The sequence below is a fragment of the Acanthochromis polyacanthus genome, chromosome 4, assembly GCF_021347895.1.
Source record: "Acanthochromis polyacanthus isolate Apoly-LR-REF ecotype Palm Island chromosome 4, KAUST_Apoly_ChrSc, whole genome shotgun sequence".
Taxonomy (NCBI): Eukaryota; Metazoa; Chordata; class Actinopteri; family Pomacentridae; genus Acanthochromis; species Acanthochromis polyacanthus.
In genome coordinates, this window is record NC_067116.1 from 33,937,948 (window position 1) to 33,956,397 (window position 18,450).

The 18,450-nt window shown below is 42.1% G+C and overlaps 1 protein-coding gene and 1 long non-coding RNA gene across 2 annotated transcripts in view; one reads left to right on the forward strand and one right to left on the reverse strand.

Moving 5' to 3' along the window:
- Positions 1-1,002, forward strand: part of LOC110969329 (uncharacterized) — a 76,002-nt gene extending 75,000 nt beyond the window's left edge. The window contains exon 4 of the long non-coding RNA XR_002596961.2: positions 214-1,002. This is a non-coding gene — a long non-coding RNA (uncharacterized LOC110969329). The remainder of the gene's footprint in view (positions 1-213) is intronic.
- Positions 1,003-8,422: 7,420 nt separating this feature from the next.
- The window catches only part of prdm5 (PR domain containing 5), a 49,048-nt gene continuing 39,020 nt past the window's right edge, over positions 8,423-18,450 (reverse strand). The window contains exons 15-16 of the mRNA XM_022199492.2: positions 16,051-16,155; positions 8,423-12,145 (exon numbers count right to left, since the gene is read on the reverse strand). Of these exons, the coding sequence (XP_022055184.1) occupies positions 11,981-12,145; positions 16,051-16,155 (270 nt within the window). The 3' untranslated portion in view covers positions 8,423-11,980. The remainder of the gene's footprint in view (positions 12,146-16,050; positions 16,156-18,450) is intronic.

Sequence of the window (18,450 nt, forward strand, 5' to 3'; positions counted from 1 at the left end):
CTGGTCGATCCCACAGAAGAGCTGCTGCAGCACATCTGCTGAAAACCTAAACGCTGACTATGATTGAAAGACGTCAGAACACAGAGCTGTCCGGCTGCAGAGCGCTCACGTTGATGGCTGTCCACTGCTGAAAGATCCCACAATAAGCACATGACTGATGAAAGAAGGTGGCCTGAGGTGACAAACCAGGTTGTTGTTGTTTTTACAATACAGGATGTGTTGTTTGCCTGGGAAATGATGCACTGGGGGACAGAGGAGCCAATTTGCAAGTTCCAGGACTGAGACCAGGGGTGTCAAACATGCGGTGCTCCAGAGGGTCCAATCCGGCCCTCAATGTGTAGAAATTACAGAGAAAACATTAACTGCAAATTGTGAATTTGTAGAAGTATAAATTTAAAATAATTTCGTGACCATGACACGTTGTTTTGATCATGAAGTAAAATACTGAATTGTTCATTGTTCTTTTGCATCTTATTTTTGCAATAATTTGTCTTGTTTTGTTGTTTTTTTCTCTTTTTTTATCTGACTTATGTCATTTGTCTCATGTTTTTGTCATTTTGTTTCCTTTTTGTCTTGCTTGTGTTTTTGTCTTATTTTTTGTCATCTTGTGTTCTGCTTTATTCATTGTTTTGTCTGTCTTTGTGATTTTTTGTCTCATTTTTGTCATTTGTCCATTTTTTTGCTGCTTTGTAACATTTTTGTGTAATTTTCTGTCTCTTTTGTTTTGCTTTATGTCGTTTGTCTCATTTTCTGTCATCTTGTTTAAGCTTTTGTTATTTTGTGTCTCATTTTTGTCATATTTTGTCTTGTTTTTCTTGCTTTTTGTCTTTTTTTCTCTGACTTTAGTTGTTTTGATCATAAAGTAAAATACTGTTTTCAGTTCCAGATACCTGAGACTGAATGTTGTGTTCCATTGTAGACACTCTGATCTGTAAGTTGCAACGTGTAAATGATAAACTGAGGCTGAATGTTGATGAAATTAAACTTATCTTTCTTCAGAAATTTCTGGTTGTTCGTGATGTTTTGCAAAAAGACAATTCATTAAATGTGAAAATTTTCAGAAGATACTTTTTTGCACTAAAACAAAGTAAAGATTTGGAGTTGTGGTTATTTATAGTTTATTATGCTCAGATTTTTCTCGTTCGGTAGCTGAGCCGCGCTAGACCCATGCTCTGAAGACGCAAGGGTGTAGGAGCTCTCGACAGGGAGGGAAGCGGGCTAAAAGGTTGTCTGTCAAATCACTCTGCAGCAATTGGGTAGGTATACAACCAATCAGCTCAACGAATAGGCTGCTAGAGCGCCGAAAATCAGAGGATACGGTAGTTTGGTGAAGCCTTATTTATACAGTCAATGGGTGAAGCTCAAGTATATTACAGACATGTTAACAGAAAGATCATTCAGAGTCGGTGCTAATGGAGCTCAACGACTGTTGTCGTTTTTGTTGTCGACCCTGGCAGAGAATTAAATTCGTTGCCGTGGGTTGTCTAGCACGGCTAGGCTAGTTGTTTCCGGTTGTTTCTGTCAGAATCGTCGCGCCTCTGTCGTCACTTAGTTACGCCCGCCTTCTGACTCTACACTTCATGGTGATTGGTCCGGCCAGTTTCAGGAGCATCCAACCTCGAGCCTTATGGAGGGTAACTAGACCCACCCTGGCAGAGAATTAAATTCGTTGCCGTGGGTTGTCTAGCGTGGCTAGGCTACTCGCTCGGTCCACTTGAGATCAAATTGGGCTGAATGTGGCCCCTGAACTAAAATGAGTTTGACACCCCCGACTTAGGCGATCTGCTATTAGGACCTAAGTTTAGATGGCACATGGTGAACCTACAGCATATTAGGCAGATGGTTTTACTATTGCAGCCGACTGTTGCATTTTTCACTATTTTTGACACCCAGTATTGCTACTTAGTCGCCATTACAACCTAAACTTTAGCAACACATTGGCTGGTTCTTGATTCATGAAGCAAAAGCGTAGAGTTAAAGCAAATGTTTGCAACTGTCAAAATGATCTGAAACTTTCATCTTCAGTCTTCATTTTCCTCATTTCATCAAGTTTTGGCTTCATTGTAGTTAGATGTGTACGGACAGCAGCTTCATTTATTAAACTTTAATACACCCTTTAACTCTAAACATGTATGCTTCTTGCGCATTTATTTGTGTCATTCCAACAACATCAATGCTTTGTGTTCATGCTATATAAAAAAAAACATTATGACAACAAGATGTTTCATGTTATGTCAACCACAAAAGAATAGGATTCTGTCTGGAAATCTGTCATTTACTGAGTTTACAGTCGTTCAAACTATCAATAAAATCGTGAAAGCTGCATCAGATTCTAGGCACAAAAATTATTTCATTGTGTGATTTTTAACATTCTGTTGAACTGCACATTTACAGTCAAATGAAGGTCTTGTGACGCAGGTAAAATAAGTTTTGTCAGAAAAGTCATCTTCATTTACATAGCACATTTAAAACTTGAATATGTGCGCGACTGAAAGAAGAAAAACTAAACATTAACACTCTTTCTTTGGACCATATCTTGCTATAGGTTGGAACATTTAAGCAATACTTTTGCAATTTTAAACTTCTGTTCGTTCTTTGTGTGATTTCTTGTATTTTTATTTAATTTCTCAACGTTTCTAGCTCTGGAAGTGACACACCTCATGTCAGGAGAACCGACTCTCTTCCATCTGATCACCGACCGAAGAACCCCACATGTGAGGTCCACACATATTAGGACCCACTTCAACGACCCTCAAAAGCCATTATCAGCCGCCACATGAAGCAATAACAAACCGCCATATGAGCTCTTTTTTAAAATGACATTTCACAACACCGTCTGCGAGCATGCACGCACGTATTGCACATGTTTGTGCAACCTGCCGAGAGCTTTTGTTGATGGAGTGCTGAAGCTAAATGGGTGTGGGAGTGAACCGGCCCTTCTTTTATTCAGGGGACCTTGGTCGTCTTTCCACGCTACTGTTCCTGTTGAAGGGAGGAAGAGAGAGGCGAATGTGCACGCTGCTCGTTCAGTGTATGTGTATGCATGGTGTGGGCTGAGTGTGAGAAGGGGAGACAGATACGGTCACAGTCAACAAGACAAGAACAACAGATTCGCTACATTTGTTTGACCAATAATTTCCTGCAGAAGATAGATGTGTTTTGGCTCGAGCAGCTGTTCGCTCTGACAACCGTCACTCCCTTCGCATGATTTTCCCCTATAGCGAGGGAATTATTATTCAGTGCATGTATGTGTGCGTTCTTGTTTGTGTGTGTGTGTGTGTGTGTGTGTGTGTGTGTGTGTGTGTGTGGTCTGGGTGGCTAATTCACAGGACCCAGACAGAAGCCCCTGATCCCACCTCACACTTTTCAGACACTGGAGGCCTTTTCTCTATGAAGTTAGCGTCCTTGTGCGTGCATGTTTTGCTGTGTGTGTGTGTGTGTGTGTGTGTGTGTGTGTGTGTGTGTGTGTGTGTGTGTGTGTATGTTTCACTGTTCAGTGGACCGAAACCTAAATCAGCACATGAAAGGTGTGTATCTCAGTGCTGCTTCTCCTGCTGCTATGACAGGAAACAGACCCTCGTGGAGGTATACGGTTTCTTCCGAGCTCACACACAGGACTCTATTTCAAACGTGGTGCAAAATTCAAAACAGAAATGTGGCATGAAGGGGGGACAATAAGGCCAATGTTATGTCACTAGTTACATTTAATCCTGCAGATTGCTCACTGCTGTTCCTCATAAATCAGTTTTGCATGATTTTTAAAAAGATGTGCATGTATTAAAATCTAACTCATCAATGTTTCATATTAACTTCAAAGGTTTTAAGAAGAGTTTGCTAATTCTATTTCAGTCTTTTGGGTCTATTCAGAGTGAATCCTTCTTTCTTTCTATGTGTGTGTCCTTGCAGTCATTCGCCCTTGTTCTACAGCCCAGCAGGCGTTCGGTGTTATTTGTGTTGAGCTATGTGTTTAACACAGGTCTCCCAAAACAGCAAAGATTATGGGGGCTGAGACAATAACAGCGCAGGGGAGGGGGGAGGATGAGCAACAGTCTGACCAAAGAGAAAAGAGAAGAATTATAGCTCATCTCTCGTCACGTTTGCGCAAATGTTTTGGCTAGACCGCTTGAGTCTTCTCTGTCATCGCTAATCACCTAACAATAAATCCCTGAGCAGCTCTCAGTGGGGAAGGAAAGAAGCAGAAAGAGGACTGCAGGAGGAGGCCGTTTTTCACACAGCATTTTCAAATATTCACAGACAAATGAAAAGAATGGCTTGAATTTGGTTCCTGGCAGCTCATCATACACATTTTCTCCCTCGTGGGTTAACGATGAACCTCAAGAAAGGTCAGAATCTTATTGGATTTTCTGTTTTCTTGCGTGTTTTCTGCCAAGTTGAATTTCTGCTTCAACAGCTGAACTTCAGCACAGCGTCGGAATCTTTGAATCTTGTGAGATTACACACATTGTGCGATCATTCGTATATGCGGTGCCGCTACTGTACGACGTGAGGCCACGAGGCGCCCATCAGCGAAGCGAAGACAGCGCTGTGGTCCTAATGAGGCCGAGGAGTGACGGCACACAGCAACAACGTGCTGACAGAACTGACCAACACCGAAGCTCCAGAGGTGGACCAGCACACTGACTGATGTCTTTAACCGTCACAACCAGCCTCCGTGTTTCACAAAGAACTGCAGCACCTTTCATCTCCCGTGTTTCCTCACAGTTACAAAAACCCAACAGTCTTGTTTATTGGAATTAGCAGCTATACTTGGCATAGACGGAGCCATTCTTACAGGGTTTCATCTCCCAAAAGACGACAAAACTGGGAAAAGGAGACAATTCTCCATCATTCCTCCAGAGCGTTTCCTGGCTGGTTTTTTCCCTCGGTGTATTGTTGAGTTCTCGTCTTTCTCACGAGCCCGAGTCCAAAGGCACCATTGTGCTGCAGTGATTCAACAAATGTGGTTCCATTTCCTGCAGCCTGTTTAAACATAAACAACCGCGGCTTTCTGTTTCCCCAGCAGTTATTCAGATTTTTTAAAGAAAGGAAAACAATTTAATGCAAAATGACATGACAAGTTTGATATTATTCAAATCAGCATTGAGGGATTTGCGTGGCCACTTGGGGGCAGCAGAAACAAGCTGTCAAAGCAAAAACTGACATATTATTTACCTTTGTCCCTTGGTGCAGTTGCCTTTTTATGCATTTTGCAGACGTGTTGCAACATGAGCATGAAGTCTGAGGTTCTGGCCACCTTTGGGTGTCGGTCAAATATTCACTCAGGTATTAGCTCTGGTCTGGTGCAACAACTTTCGAGGGAAACATTTGTCTTTTCAGCAGCCAAACACTCCATTTTGTTCATGACAGCGGTGGAAGATGTAGTCAGACCCTTGACTTGAGAAAAAATACCAATACAACAAAGTAAAAATGTATATGGAAAATCCTAATAAAAGTAAATGTGCTTAAGGATTAGCAGTAAATGGTGAAGTTATATAATAAAAGTACTGGTTTGGTCCCTCTTATTGATATATTATCATATGTGGCATTGTGACATTATTAATCATCAGTGCATTAGAAGCATGTTGCTGTTGTAACTATTGCAGGTTTGAACTACTTTATATGGTTTTATATACAGGGACAGTAGATAAACTTGATTATTGTGTGATTAAAGAGGGAAAAGTTTAAAAAAAAAGCTGCACAAAATGGCTTTCGGTTAATTTTTGCTCAAATATTGGAGCATTTACTGGAATTAAACTATGTGGCAAGGTCAGAATCTCTATTTAGTGGAGCTGTTAACACATGGACATCTCAAATACACCCTGACTACTTACTGCTTTTTGTATAAGCCAAAAGAAGTTTGGATTTAATCTTTAACAATGTGTTGTATTTTTTAAAAGCTTGTTAAGCTATCCACTGTGTAAATTCTTCATTTTACTATAACCAGTAACTGCAGCTCTCGATAGATGTAGTGGAGTAAAGAACAATATTTCCCTCTGAAATGTAGAGAAGTGGACGCATTAAGTGGCACAAAATAGAAACGCTCAAGTAAATATAGAATACAAACACCTCAAAAGTCAACTTAAGTACAGTACTTGGATAAATGTGCTGAATTAATTTGCACCACTGCTTCCTTTGCCAGTTGTTAACTATGTCTTCTTTGTGGTGCTGGAAAGGTAACGGTTAACCACTGAGAGCAGAGAGAGTGAACCAGAACAGTAAGGTGGTGACCAATAAATTCAAAATGAGTCTAAAGACACTAAAAAATGCTCCATACTGCAGAATTAAGTGATAATTCTTTTGGAATTCTTCGCTGTGAGCAACCATTTTCACATTACAGTCATATGATCCATTGTTAATTTAGAGATATTCTTTACAGCAGCTCTGAAAGTTACATTCTCGTATGTTGAACTTAAGTTTTGTCTGCCTCCCTTAAATTCAGTGAGTCTGGTGGGGGTGGGGAGTTGCTGTGCACTTTTTCATGAGACTTTCTCTTCCAGTTTTGTCCTAATGAAATAATCCCTGTCTACCCGACCTGATACACCACTTTTTATAGCCTCAGGTCTAGTCTGAAGATTAAATTAAAAACGTCTTGTAAATCATCAAGCAGGACAGAAATACTGTGAGAGCAGTGTGTGTGCGTGTTTTTTCCTCCAGACAGGCAGGTTTTCGACTGAAGCCCCGTGACCTTGCGTTAGGCATTTGACCTTTTGCTGGTTTTCAGTGTCAAAGCTTTTAGGTACCCAGTCTGTTTCCATGGAAATGTGGCTGTAAGGGAATGCCCATCACTGTTGAGAGGGTGACCCAGAATACCCAAAAAAACTCTTCCCAGTTGTATTAAAATTCCTCTGCATGGCACTCTATGCTGGGCAGCACATTCCACTTTACTCCGACCAGCGCAGGGAAAAGCTACCTGTTGCTACGCGACACCGGCCAAACACAAGGGTCAGACAAGCGTGTCCGTGTCATTCCTAACGTGACGGTGGTTTGCCATAAACCCACGCCGGCGTGCTAATGATACTCCTGTGCAGTGGGCGGGGCTGGCGTTCGGCTCTGTGGACGCTGGTCGGAGCCCAGTCTGGCCCACACTCACAAACGGGGAGGCAACACAGGAAACTGGGGCTTCCAGTAAAAACATGTAATTAGAAACACATTGACTAGGGAGCTTTGGCATGATACACCCATCAGGAAGGGAGAGACACATGCAGGCAGGGATGCACAAAAAAAAAAATGAAGTGATTGAAGTGGAGGACAAGATCACTGGGTCACTGGGAAAGTCCCACGAGAAAACCGAAAGTTGCAAGACTGAAATGGAAAAAGCGAAGACATGGATGGTGACAAGCTTTAGAGAGCAGAGCGATAATGAAAAGCAGGGAAATCTCAACACACAGTCCGACCTGTCAGCCACTTTAGTTTGATATGTGGCAGACAATAATATTCCACTTTAGCAAATCTACTACTACTACTACTACTGTTTACAAGTGGCAGTCTAAATGCCACTGTATTTGAGAGTGCGTCAGTACGGCCTGGAGGCTTCACCACTAAAGAGCAGGCGGTGGGTAGCACGAGCTCAGTGGGCAGCGTGGGCCTCAGCCAGGCCGGGTTATTCAGGCCGCGCCCTGCACGGCCATGTGGTGAACCGAGCTCCACAGAGGGCAGGTTAACGTGATCTGAGAGCGAATCCTGACAGAAGCCCAGAGACACGATGCAGTTTTTGATTTCCACGCCCGTGAGCAATGGAGCTGAAACGTAATCTAACATGAACACCAGTAATTAGTTAATTGTTGAACAAACAGCACACGCTCAAAGACGTGAAGATAGACATACTGTAATAGTTATGTGTTTTAAGGAAGCCAAAACCACACATGGCAAGATTTATTGAGTTTGAACGGCGGCCCGTATGATGAGAATAACTCGCAGCTCTCCCCACTTCAGATTCTCACAGAGTTAAATTCTGAGATACCGGAGAGGCTCTGTGGCGGACAGACGTGAGAAAGAGTCCCCGCATCCACAGAGAGAAACCATCAGAGGCGCTCTTTAGTGTGTGGCTTTACAGATCAGGCGAGTGGTGACTGTGACCTCAGAAAGAGAGAGAAAAAAAGCCTTAATTAGCCTTCGCTCCCTGCAGACTGCCAACCTAAGAATAGGGGTTAGATTAACAACGAGAACTGAACGCTTTTAATCAACTCTCAAAGCCTCTATTCCCCCCCAATGTCAACAGTTCGCAAACACATAATTAGAACGAGTGCAGGAAATGGATGTTTGGTAAGTGATGAGGTTTTGTACATTTCAAAATACAAAAGTGTGAATTGACAATTCACAGTCACCAGATGCAGCGTAAACAGCTGGAAAATGGGTATAATTGAAAGGGGGCAGTGAATGAGGAGGCAAATGGAAGTGGACGGAAAACAGGACAGAACTGCACTTCTATTGAAACTCTGTATTGAACTATGATTAATAAGGAACAAGGTACTCACATACTGTAAGGCACAACAGCCTCGGGGCTTTCATATGAAAACATAACGATTCATTACAAAAGTCAACAGAAACAGTACTTTGGATTTTCTTTTTGTTCCCGGGTTGGGACACATTTGTCCACAAATGTGTGGCACAGAACAGTAACGTGATTTAAGAACCACTGGATTTCATACAACAGGTCATGGGAAAGGAATAGCTGAATCCATTCATCTTGAGCTAATGATGGACATCCAACAGTTATCCCACAAATATTACCTAAAAACAGAACAAAATATGTAAAATCTAAGTCTATTTAAACCAGACTAAGACTAAAGACAGTATGTTTATACTCTGTGGTGATCATGTAAACTTATATTTGTGAGCAGTTTCAAACTTTGTAGTAGGTTTCATAACTGTTTTCAGAGCTCCAGTTCTCCATCTCCTGTTCAGCAATGCTGTACTACATGTATAGTCTGCTCTTAGATAAGTATGAAGTATTTGATCCTCTTAAGTATTTCATGATTTTGGCATCGTACAAAGAAAGGAGCAGCCTCTAATGGGTTTATTTTAACTGTGTGAGAGACATAATATCAACCAAAAATCCAGAGAATCCCATTATCTAACAGTATAAATTAATTTCGAGAATGAGATTTGGTCAAACGAAACCAAAATTCTGCTCTTTGGCATCAATTCAACTTGGAAAGAGCAGAATACTGACTGTAACCCCAACAACACCATCCCCACAGTCAAGCACGGAGGTAGAAGCATTATGCTTTGGGGTTGTTTCTCTGCCAAGAGAAGGGGATGAGTGCACTGCATTGAGGGAACGATGAATAAGGATCTGGAGAGAATCTTGGAAGAGAAGTGGTTTAAAATACCTCTTGAGATGTGTGTTAACCGGGTGATCAACTACAGGAAACGTCTGTTTGCTAACTAGGGGTTACTCCACCAAGTACTAATTTATAACTTTTGGATAATGTATTTTTCTGGATTTTTTGTCGACAATCTGCCCCCCTACAGTACTTCACTGGACAGACTTGAGAATTATTTTGGCATCTCAGGCTAGGTGCTCCAGTGGTTGAGGTCGTACCTGTCAGAGAGATCTCAAAGTATTTTCTTTAACATGTTCTCTGAGTCCTGTGCTGTTAGGCATGGGTACCGCAGGGGTCTATACTGGGTCCACTGTTGTTTTCTCTCTATCTCACACCTTTGGGTCAAGTTTTGCGTTCCTTTGGGATCACTTTTCATTATTATGCAGATGATCAACAGTTATACATGCCATTAGTTCTTCAAAGTGGATCTGACACTAATAAATTTCAGGCCTGTCTCTCAGCTGTTAGGAGCTGGATATCAACAAATTTCCTGTTTCTGAACTCTGCTAAGACAGAAGTGATGGTTATTGGGAGACTTAATCCCCTGCTTGACTAGCCTAGCCGCGCTAGACAACCCACGGCAAGAATTTAATTCTCTGCCAGGGTGGGTCTAGTTACCCTCCATAAGGCTCGAGGCTGGATGCTCCTAAAACTGGCCGGACCAATCACCATGAAGTATAGAGTCAGAAGGCGGGCGTAACGATTCTGACAGAAACAACCGACGCACAATAAACAGTTATCTTTCAACTCGACTTTGGCCACAGCCCTTAAAGATTTGAAGCGAAAATTCAACTTGAAAGATAAACTAAGGACGGCACTGAAGTGTTTCATTGAGAAGAAAGACGTATTTGGACTTATGCCGACGGGATATGGCAAATCCTTAATATACCAGTTGGCTCCGCGGCTCCGCTGGTTAGAAAGCTAATGGAACTTAGCCACAATCCGCCGGTGCTCTAGGAACAACGTCAGCCTATTCGTTGCGTTGATTGGTTGTATACCAACCCAATTGCTGCAGAGGGATTTGATAGACAACCTTTTAGCCCGCCTCCCTCCCTGTCGAGCGTGCCTAGACCCTTGCGTCTTCAGAAACATGGGTCTAGCGCGGCTCGGCTACTGTTTGACAGTTTTACCCTGTCTTTGGGTGACTGTGTTATTCAATGTAAAGACAGCATCAAGAATCTTGGTGTGCTCTCTGATCAAACTCTTTCATTCAAGGTCCATGTTAAAGAAGCAACCAGCGTGGCCTTTTTTCACCTCAGAAACATTGCCAAAATTAGACCAATTCTGTCGTTTTAGGATGCTAAGGTCCTACATCGTGCTTTTGTTGTTTCGCGGTTAGACTACTGTAATGTCCTTCTATCAGGTCTGCCAAAGAAGAGCCTGTGTGGTCTGCAGATGGTCCAGAACACAGCAGCTCGTGTTCTGACCAGAGCGAGTGGACATGAGCACATCACTCCAGTGGTGGCCTCTCTACACTGGATACCTGTTCAAGTTAGAGCAGACTTTAAGGTGCTGCTGCTAACATAGAAAATTGGAAATGGAATTGCCCCATCATACTGTCAAATTTGGTGAACCCGTATGTCCCCGCTTGTGTTTTACGTTCCCAGGAAACTGGGCTTCTGAATGTTGCAATAGTCCGCAGAAAGACATTTGGGGAACAGATTTTTTTTTTTCCGTGCACCAACATTGTGGAACAGTCTACCTGTTGAAATCAGGCAGGCATCTTCCATAGATGTATTTAAAACAAAACTGTTTGCTGTTACATATGAATCTTTAATTGCTTGTTTTACTGATGTCCTTTTTATTGTTTGAGAATATTTGAATATGTTTGTGGATTTCTAATGTTTTTATGTCTATGTAAAGCACTTTGACTGAAAGTGTTTTATAAATAAATGTATTATTAATTATTATTATTATTATTATTATTACTGCTTACTATTATTACTAAAATACAGGCTCCTTGTTATTTGGGTCTTTTTGTACATGGCCAAAATCACGAAATGTGCAGGGAATCAAATATTCTTATATTATTTCCCTCACTATAATATTTCCCTATATTATTTCACTTATTTCCCTCACTGTAATTCACCTAAACATGCTATGACTCCCAAAGAACAGGTGTAATATTTAACAGACAGGTGTAAACATGGACAAAGTGTGCACGTAAATCTAAAAACAAAAACAAAAAAAGTGCGCTAAAAGGTCTTTGGTTGTAGGTTTTCTTCAACACTTGGTAACTGGCCTCAAATGTACAGTAAGATACTCAGACCACAGTTTGGATGTTTGTAACAGTCTGTACAGTAACACTGGTTAGATGGCTGGAAGTGAAATGTCGGACATCTCTGTGAGCAGACACCGTGGCTCCAGAGGCAGATCAAACATATCTGGGACTCTATTCCAATATCCAGAACAATATGGAAACAGTATGACCAAAAAAGTAACAAGAAAAAAAAATACAAATGTACAGCCTATGTTTCAGTTTTAACGTACTCGCCTTAATGTTTTCCATATTCAACATGCATGTATTGTTAATAGCAACATCTCTGCTATCTATCCATCTGTGTGTACAGTATGGACGTATACTGGCAGCATGAAGCACGGACTTTATCTGAGGAATCAGATCTCATTTTCAGCCAGTGCTTCCATAATTGGCTCTAGCTCTCGGTTTCCCCGTGGACATTCTCCATATGCACTTTGAGGTAGTCGTTCCTGGTGAACTTCTTATGGCACAGCTGGCACTCTGCCATGGGCCGGTTGGGGTTGTGTGTCAACTTGTGTCTGCTGAGCATCTTCTTCAAGCTGAATGACAAGTCACACACCTATGAAACACAACAAATACAAGGTCTCATTGGTCAAAAATACAGCAAATAAACACACTTTATTTAAATTCAGTTATGTCTCGTCTTGTTTACGAATTTTTTTCTGCTAACTGTAGAGTTTAGACTTATCCAAGGCACAGATAAAGATGTAGACTTGGACTCAGAAATCCTCTTTTTTTCCCACCAGTAGCGGGAAGGAATGCACACAACTTAACATGCATCTTAAATGAGCCATTTTACACTGTACAAATGACTCCACAGCCCTCTATCAATCAGGATAATCCACCATTGGCTGCAGTTTAACATGCAGCTCCGAGAATCACAGCATGCATCCTCCTCGCTCCATCTGCGAAGAGCTTCAGCGCGATGAATTACATTCAGAAAATCTCCCAGACAGCTTACATCTGCGGCAGAAAAGTAGGAGCAATGAATGAAAGCAGCGGAACGATCATATGATACCACATCAATAGTGTCTCAGGTGGACACTTGCATTGATGTGCTATCATGTTGTTGTTGTATATGGCTCCAACGATCGACAAATCAGATCTGGTGTCAGCAAAATATTTTCAATTTTTACAAAGTGAAACAGTGACAGGAGCCGATGAGAGAGGGGCCTCCGTGTCTCATCGTAACCCAGATGTTACTGGATGTTTCGACAACATTTTAATGCTGTTATGACAGACGCTGCGTCCACAGCCCCTCCAGCTCGTCTGGAAAATGTTCCTGGAACCGTGTGATGCTTTTGTCTGACTCAAAATCCACCCCGAAATAAAATCCACATGTTATTTCTATTATCTCTAATAGTTTAGCATCGAATTATTTACATGAAAATGTCTCTTCCAGAGTTGGCGAAAAAGAATCCAGATGAATGTTGGATGTCGCTTTAAGATGCTTTCCAGTGATGCTTCAGTGACAACGAATGAGACGCTGATTCTGTTGACTAAAAGAACAGCTTCAGACGATATGGGTGTTTTTCTGGTTTAGAACTCAAGACGACACTGAGGATTGAGGCTTACTGGGGTGTTAAAGCTCAGATGATATCTGAGAATCCGGAGTCTGGTGTTTTAAGATTTTCAGCCAGGATTAAGAGATATTTGGACTGCAGAGTTACAAGCTAAGAGTACTGACCGTGACTGAACTGTCCAGAACAAAGGTTTTCAAAGTCAACTCTGTGAATCCCCCCTCAGCAAACTCAAGGCAACTGTGCCTCAACTAGTTTAGCTCTCTGAACACAAAGATTTGCCAGTAGGTTTGAAATGGATGTTATTTTTTAAAAATTGCCAAAGTTACACCATTTATCAGAGCCAGAAACTGAGAAAATTGAAAAAAAGTCAGCTTTCAAATGGTCCTTGAATGACTCATCTGCGACATGCCGTTGCTTTGGAAAAATTTAATCTAAGCTTAAAAATCGTGATATGTCATCAAAACCACATTATTCTGTTTATTCAAAAATGAAACATGCTGCGTGACAAAAATTCAGAGATCTTTTTGGCTGGATTGGGCAGAAAGCTGAGAGCAGACAGGAGATGACATCTAAAGCATGGAAACAAATTCAAAATGTAAATTGTAAAATATCTATAATATCTAGAGCCACCGTTTTTTTTTTCCAGTGTTGGTAACACCTGTCGATTTGTGTTTTTTGTCCCCATTTTTGCAAAACAAAGAGAAGCGCACCCATCATATTTCTCTGACGTGATTTATGACGATATAACTTTACTCTGTAGTTTTGGTCATGGTGGTTTTGTGCACATAAAAGGAAAAAGTTTATACACTGCTGTGGAAACTGTGACAAAAGCAAAAAAAAAAAAATGCACAGAAAAAACTGGAGGATTAAGAAGTATTTTCATCCCAAAGTCCAATGAGCTCAGAGCAAAATCCATGACTGAACTGTTCATGACAGGGATTTTTAAAGTCTGACAATGAGTGAACTTCCTCAATGAAACTGAATGACCCGCACCTAGAGCAGCTTTAAAAAGGTGTAAAAATTGAGCTTTTTGCTTGAATATCAACAGATTTTTAACACAGAGCAAATGTGTGAGCTTTAGTACTGTCAGTCAAAATAGTCAAAGTCTAACACTAAACATCATCCATCCATCCATTGTCTATACACCGCTTTATCCTCACGAGGGTTGCGGGGGGGGGAGCCTATCCTAGCTGACTCGGGCGAAGGCAGGGCCCCTTAATAGCTGTGTTTCCAGAGTATATTTTTATGAGCACTCTGATGCACTGTCTTACCAAAAGTTACTGAAAACTGCACACTTCTTTAAAAATTCCTCAGTTTCACAAAAAAGTATTGATGCTGAATTGAGGTGTTTTTTGGCTTTTTTTTCCATAAAAGAGTTAACGTGCTTCACAACAGATGGAAACAACTGTTCTGAAAAAGTTCTTATGTAGCAAACACTCAGCTCACATAAACAATCAGCTGTTGTTGCCTCTAGATAAAAAGTACAATTGAGAATTTTCATCCATCCATTCTCTATACACCGCTTTATCCTCACTAGGGTCGCGGGGGGTGCCGGAGCCTATCCCAGGTGACTCGGGTGAAGGCAGGGGACACCCTGGACAGGTCACCAGTCTGTCACAGGGCTACATATACAGACAAACAATCACAGTCACATTCACACCTATAGCCAATTTAGAATAACCAATTAACCACAGCATATTTGTGGACTGTGGGAGGAAGCCGGAGTGCCCGGAGAAAACCCACGCATGCTCAGGGAGAACATGCAAACTCCATGCAGAAAGATCCCAGGCCCAGGACGGGATTTGAACCAGGATCTTCTTGCTGCAAGGCGAAAGTGCTAACCACTACATCACTGTGCAGCCCCTAACACTAAACAGTACAGTACTATTTTTTTCTTTGATTTACTTTACTTACTTTATATAAAGGATTCAACGACTTAGCTGTAAACTACAACTTCGACTGTATTCTTTCCACATTTTTATAAACTGGCACCAGACAAAGCATGACAAATTAGCCACATTTCAATCACTGAGTTGCTCTTATACTGGAGCAAACTTAAAAACAAAATGATTCTCAGGCAAGTTCTCCAGCTACTAAGGTGCGTCTGTTTTCTATGATTTCAAAAGTGGTTCATGTACATTTGTTCTTGATGGAGATCAGAGGTGACGATGTCCTTGGAAAATGTTAGTCACGCTGAATCTAAAAATATGCACATCATGTCTGTGTGTTGAGATTTGACTGTGTTATGACTCAGACAAGAAGTAGCTTACATTCAGGACCACATCTCTGCCTTCACCCCCATGTCCCACCCCGCTGTCCCCCGTGCAACTCCCTCGTGCTCCCCTGGAGAGTTTGAAAACCTCTGCTCTACAATAATCCAAAAGACATCATGTTAATTCTGTTTGAAAGGTGTCTCACATCCCAGATTCCTGTGCAGTAACTTGTAGTGACTGATCCTTATGCTTTATATTCATCCATCACATCAAAAAGTTTGGTGAGTTAGATAGAATTTCAAAAGATTTTCGATTTTTTCCAACACAGAGTTGTGGCTTTCTGAATAAAAGACAGAAAATATAGGATCAACGGCACCATGTTTCCAGTTTCCACAAATGGCGATAAAACACAGCATTAAAAGTTTGTTGACAGCGAATTCTGTCGCGTTCCCTTCCTGCTCTCTGAGAATAATTATTACTCCTACAGTATTATAAGCGGAGGGTAATTTCTCCCTCTGATCCTCTCAATGTGTTTACGTGAGATCAGCCCAGTCGGCCCCTCCAGAGAAGCAAGATCACTATCTGCCTCTAACTGAGCCCCAACTCTTCAGCACATCTGGCCTCGTGCCAGAACGCCATCGCATTTATACACACAGACAAAAACAAGTAAGAGTCAAGAGAAGTCAGCGGCTGGTTCAGAGGTGCAGAAGAGTCGGCTTCACACTTACATCACATTGGAAAGGTTTCTCTCCTGTGTGGGTCCTCATGTGTTCGTCCAGTCCTCTTTTCTGGCTGAAGGCCTTGTTGCACTCGCTGCATTTGTACGGTTTCTCCTACAGCGACACACACACACACACACACACACACACACACACACACACACACAACATTTAAAGAGGGCACTCTATCTGTCAGTGTGCACTAGAACAATGCATAAACCAATAATTCCCTGGTTTTGGTCGCATATGGACAAAATCTGCGGGAAAAAACTCTAATGACACACATATGTGCATGCACACACGCAGAGAAAAACAAACAGACACACACAGCACAGTGGAAAACACAAGTAGATGTGGAAATATCCCTCTAACACACCCACACACACACTCACATTCACTTTCACACACTGATGCCCTCTCACTTCACACCCTGGTGTTCTCTCTGTGAGTTCATGAAGATATGAAATGAAAGATCGTACAGGCCCTGCAGTAGGGAGGAAATGACCGGCACAGGGGCCATCAAAAACACATGGATTCCTCAAAAGAGCAAGAAAAACACGGAACAGAAAATCCCTTTGAACGCGTATCAGAGCGTCAGCACTGTGGGGCTGTAGAATATCACTCCTCTGTCTCCACACCTCATCAGTTTACCAAAGAACATTTCCTCTGTGCCTTTTGGAGGCTTGTCTCGGTGTCAGTCAAAGCAGCTATCGTGCTGTGGGTGTGTTTCCACTGAAAAGCATGAATGTGTGTGTGTGTGTGTGTGTGTGTGTGTGTGTGTGTGTGTGTGTGTGTGTGTGTGTGTGTGTGTGTGTGTGTGTGTGTGTGTGTGTGTGTGTGTGTGTGTGTGTGTGTGTGTGTGTGCAGTACAGTGTGTTGAATAGTTTGGACAGTAGGCGTGTGCTGCCCACTCTGAGGGGAAACAGTGGTGACACCTAAAAGACTTGAGGAGAAACGAGAGGCATGGAGATAGGGAGCGGCCGAGTTCCCAGTGTCACCCTTTGGGAAGCTGTTTTTGACAAGTCTGGCTGATAGCAGAGGCTCTACCCATTTAAAGCTTAGTTGTCATGGGAACGGGGTGAATGCAGGAAGTAAGGGTCCTGGGAAAAGCACTATCATGTGGGCGGGGCAAGGAGTGCCCAGTGACACAGGATACAAAAGGAGGTAAAGATCAGGTTCAGTGCATGAGCGGCTTTAAGTATGCAACTGTTTGTGTATGTGTGACAGAAAGAAGGCGGACAATGGAAATAAAGCTGTGTGTGTGAGAGAGAGAGAGAGAGAGAGAGAGAGAGAGAGAGAGAGAGAGGGAGAAACCCGCCTCGAGGAAACAGACTCCATCCTGATCAGTGTAATGCAAATTTTCACTTAAGTCCTTAGCTTTAACAGGGATCATGTCTTTTTCCATTAGGGGAGGACGGTTGTTGTATGAAAGAAAGAAAACTATGAGAGGTCAAGGCTCAAAGGTCCTGAAACACATGGATGGACTTAGGTGATGTGATGTACCCAGAATGCATCACTGAGACCCCGGTAACATCGAACATCTGTACCTGGTGACCTTCACTCTGCAGCAGCTGTTCAGCCGCTGACCTCTGACCCGACCTTTCCTCTCAATCTGACCACTCTCTACAAAGATCTCGTCTATAAATGCGATTGACTCGTGCTTGCTCGATCCAGCAGAGCCAATCTTCTCGTATGACACGTTAAATATGCAGGTATTTGTAAAGCAGCATGCTAACAGGAAGTCCTTGTGCTCAATTAGGCTTCAGGCTAGATATCAACAAACATTATAGGAGGTTCGAAAGGTTTTCAGAGAAGCCAGCAGCGTGACTCTAGGCAGTGTCTGTCTGTCTGTCTGTCTGTCTGTCTGTCTGTCTGTCTGTCGATTGATTGGCTTTTCCTTTGCTTTGATTCAGAGTCAAATATCTCAGCAGCCATTCCTGGTCTCCAGAGTGATCCCCTGACTTTTCTTCTACTGCCATGATGAGATTGTATTATCTGTTCACAGTGAAATGTCTCCACAACTTGACATTTGACTCAGGCTCCCCCCCCTTAGGCGATTCTCTGACTATTCATCAGGTCAAAACATGCGTTTGTCCAATTTGTTGGTTTATGGCTAAAATTCTTGCAACACTAACTGCATTCCCATCAGACTCAGCTGTGCTTGTGTGTTGTGTTAGTTAACCGATTTTAGCATGCTAAACAAAGATGGAGATGGCCTCAGAAAACATAGTTATTGTTCTATTTACAAATAACAGTGCTGAACGGATTAGTGAATGGATTTGACATAATATGTTTTGTGAATAAAGGAAGTTCATTTGCTGCAAAATGCAGAAGGGTTACAATAGTACAACAAACCTGAGTCAGGGTGACTGTTCCCTCTATTAAGCAGCACAGAACACATTCTACATA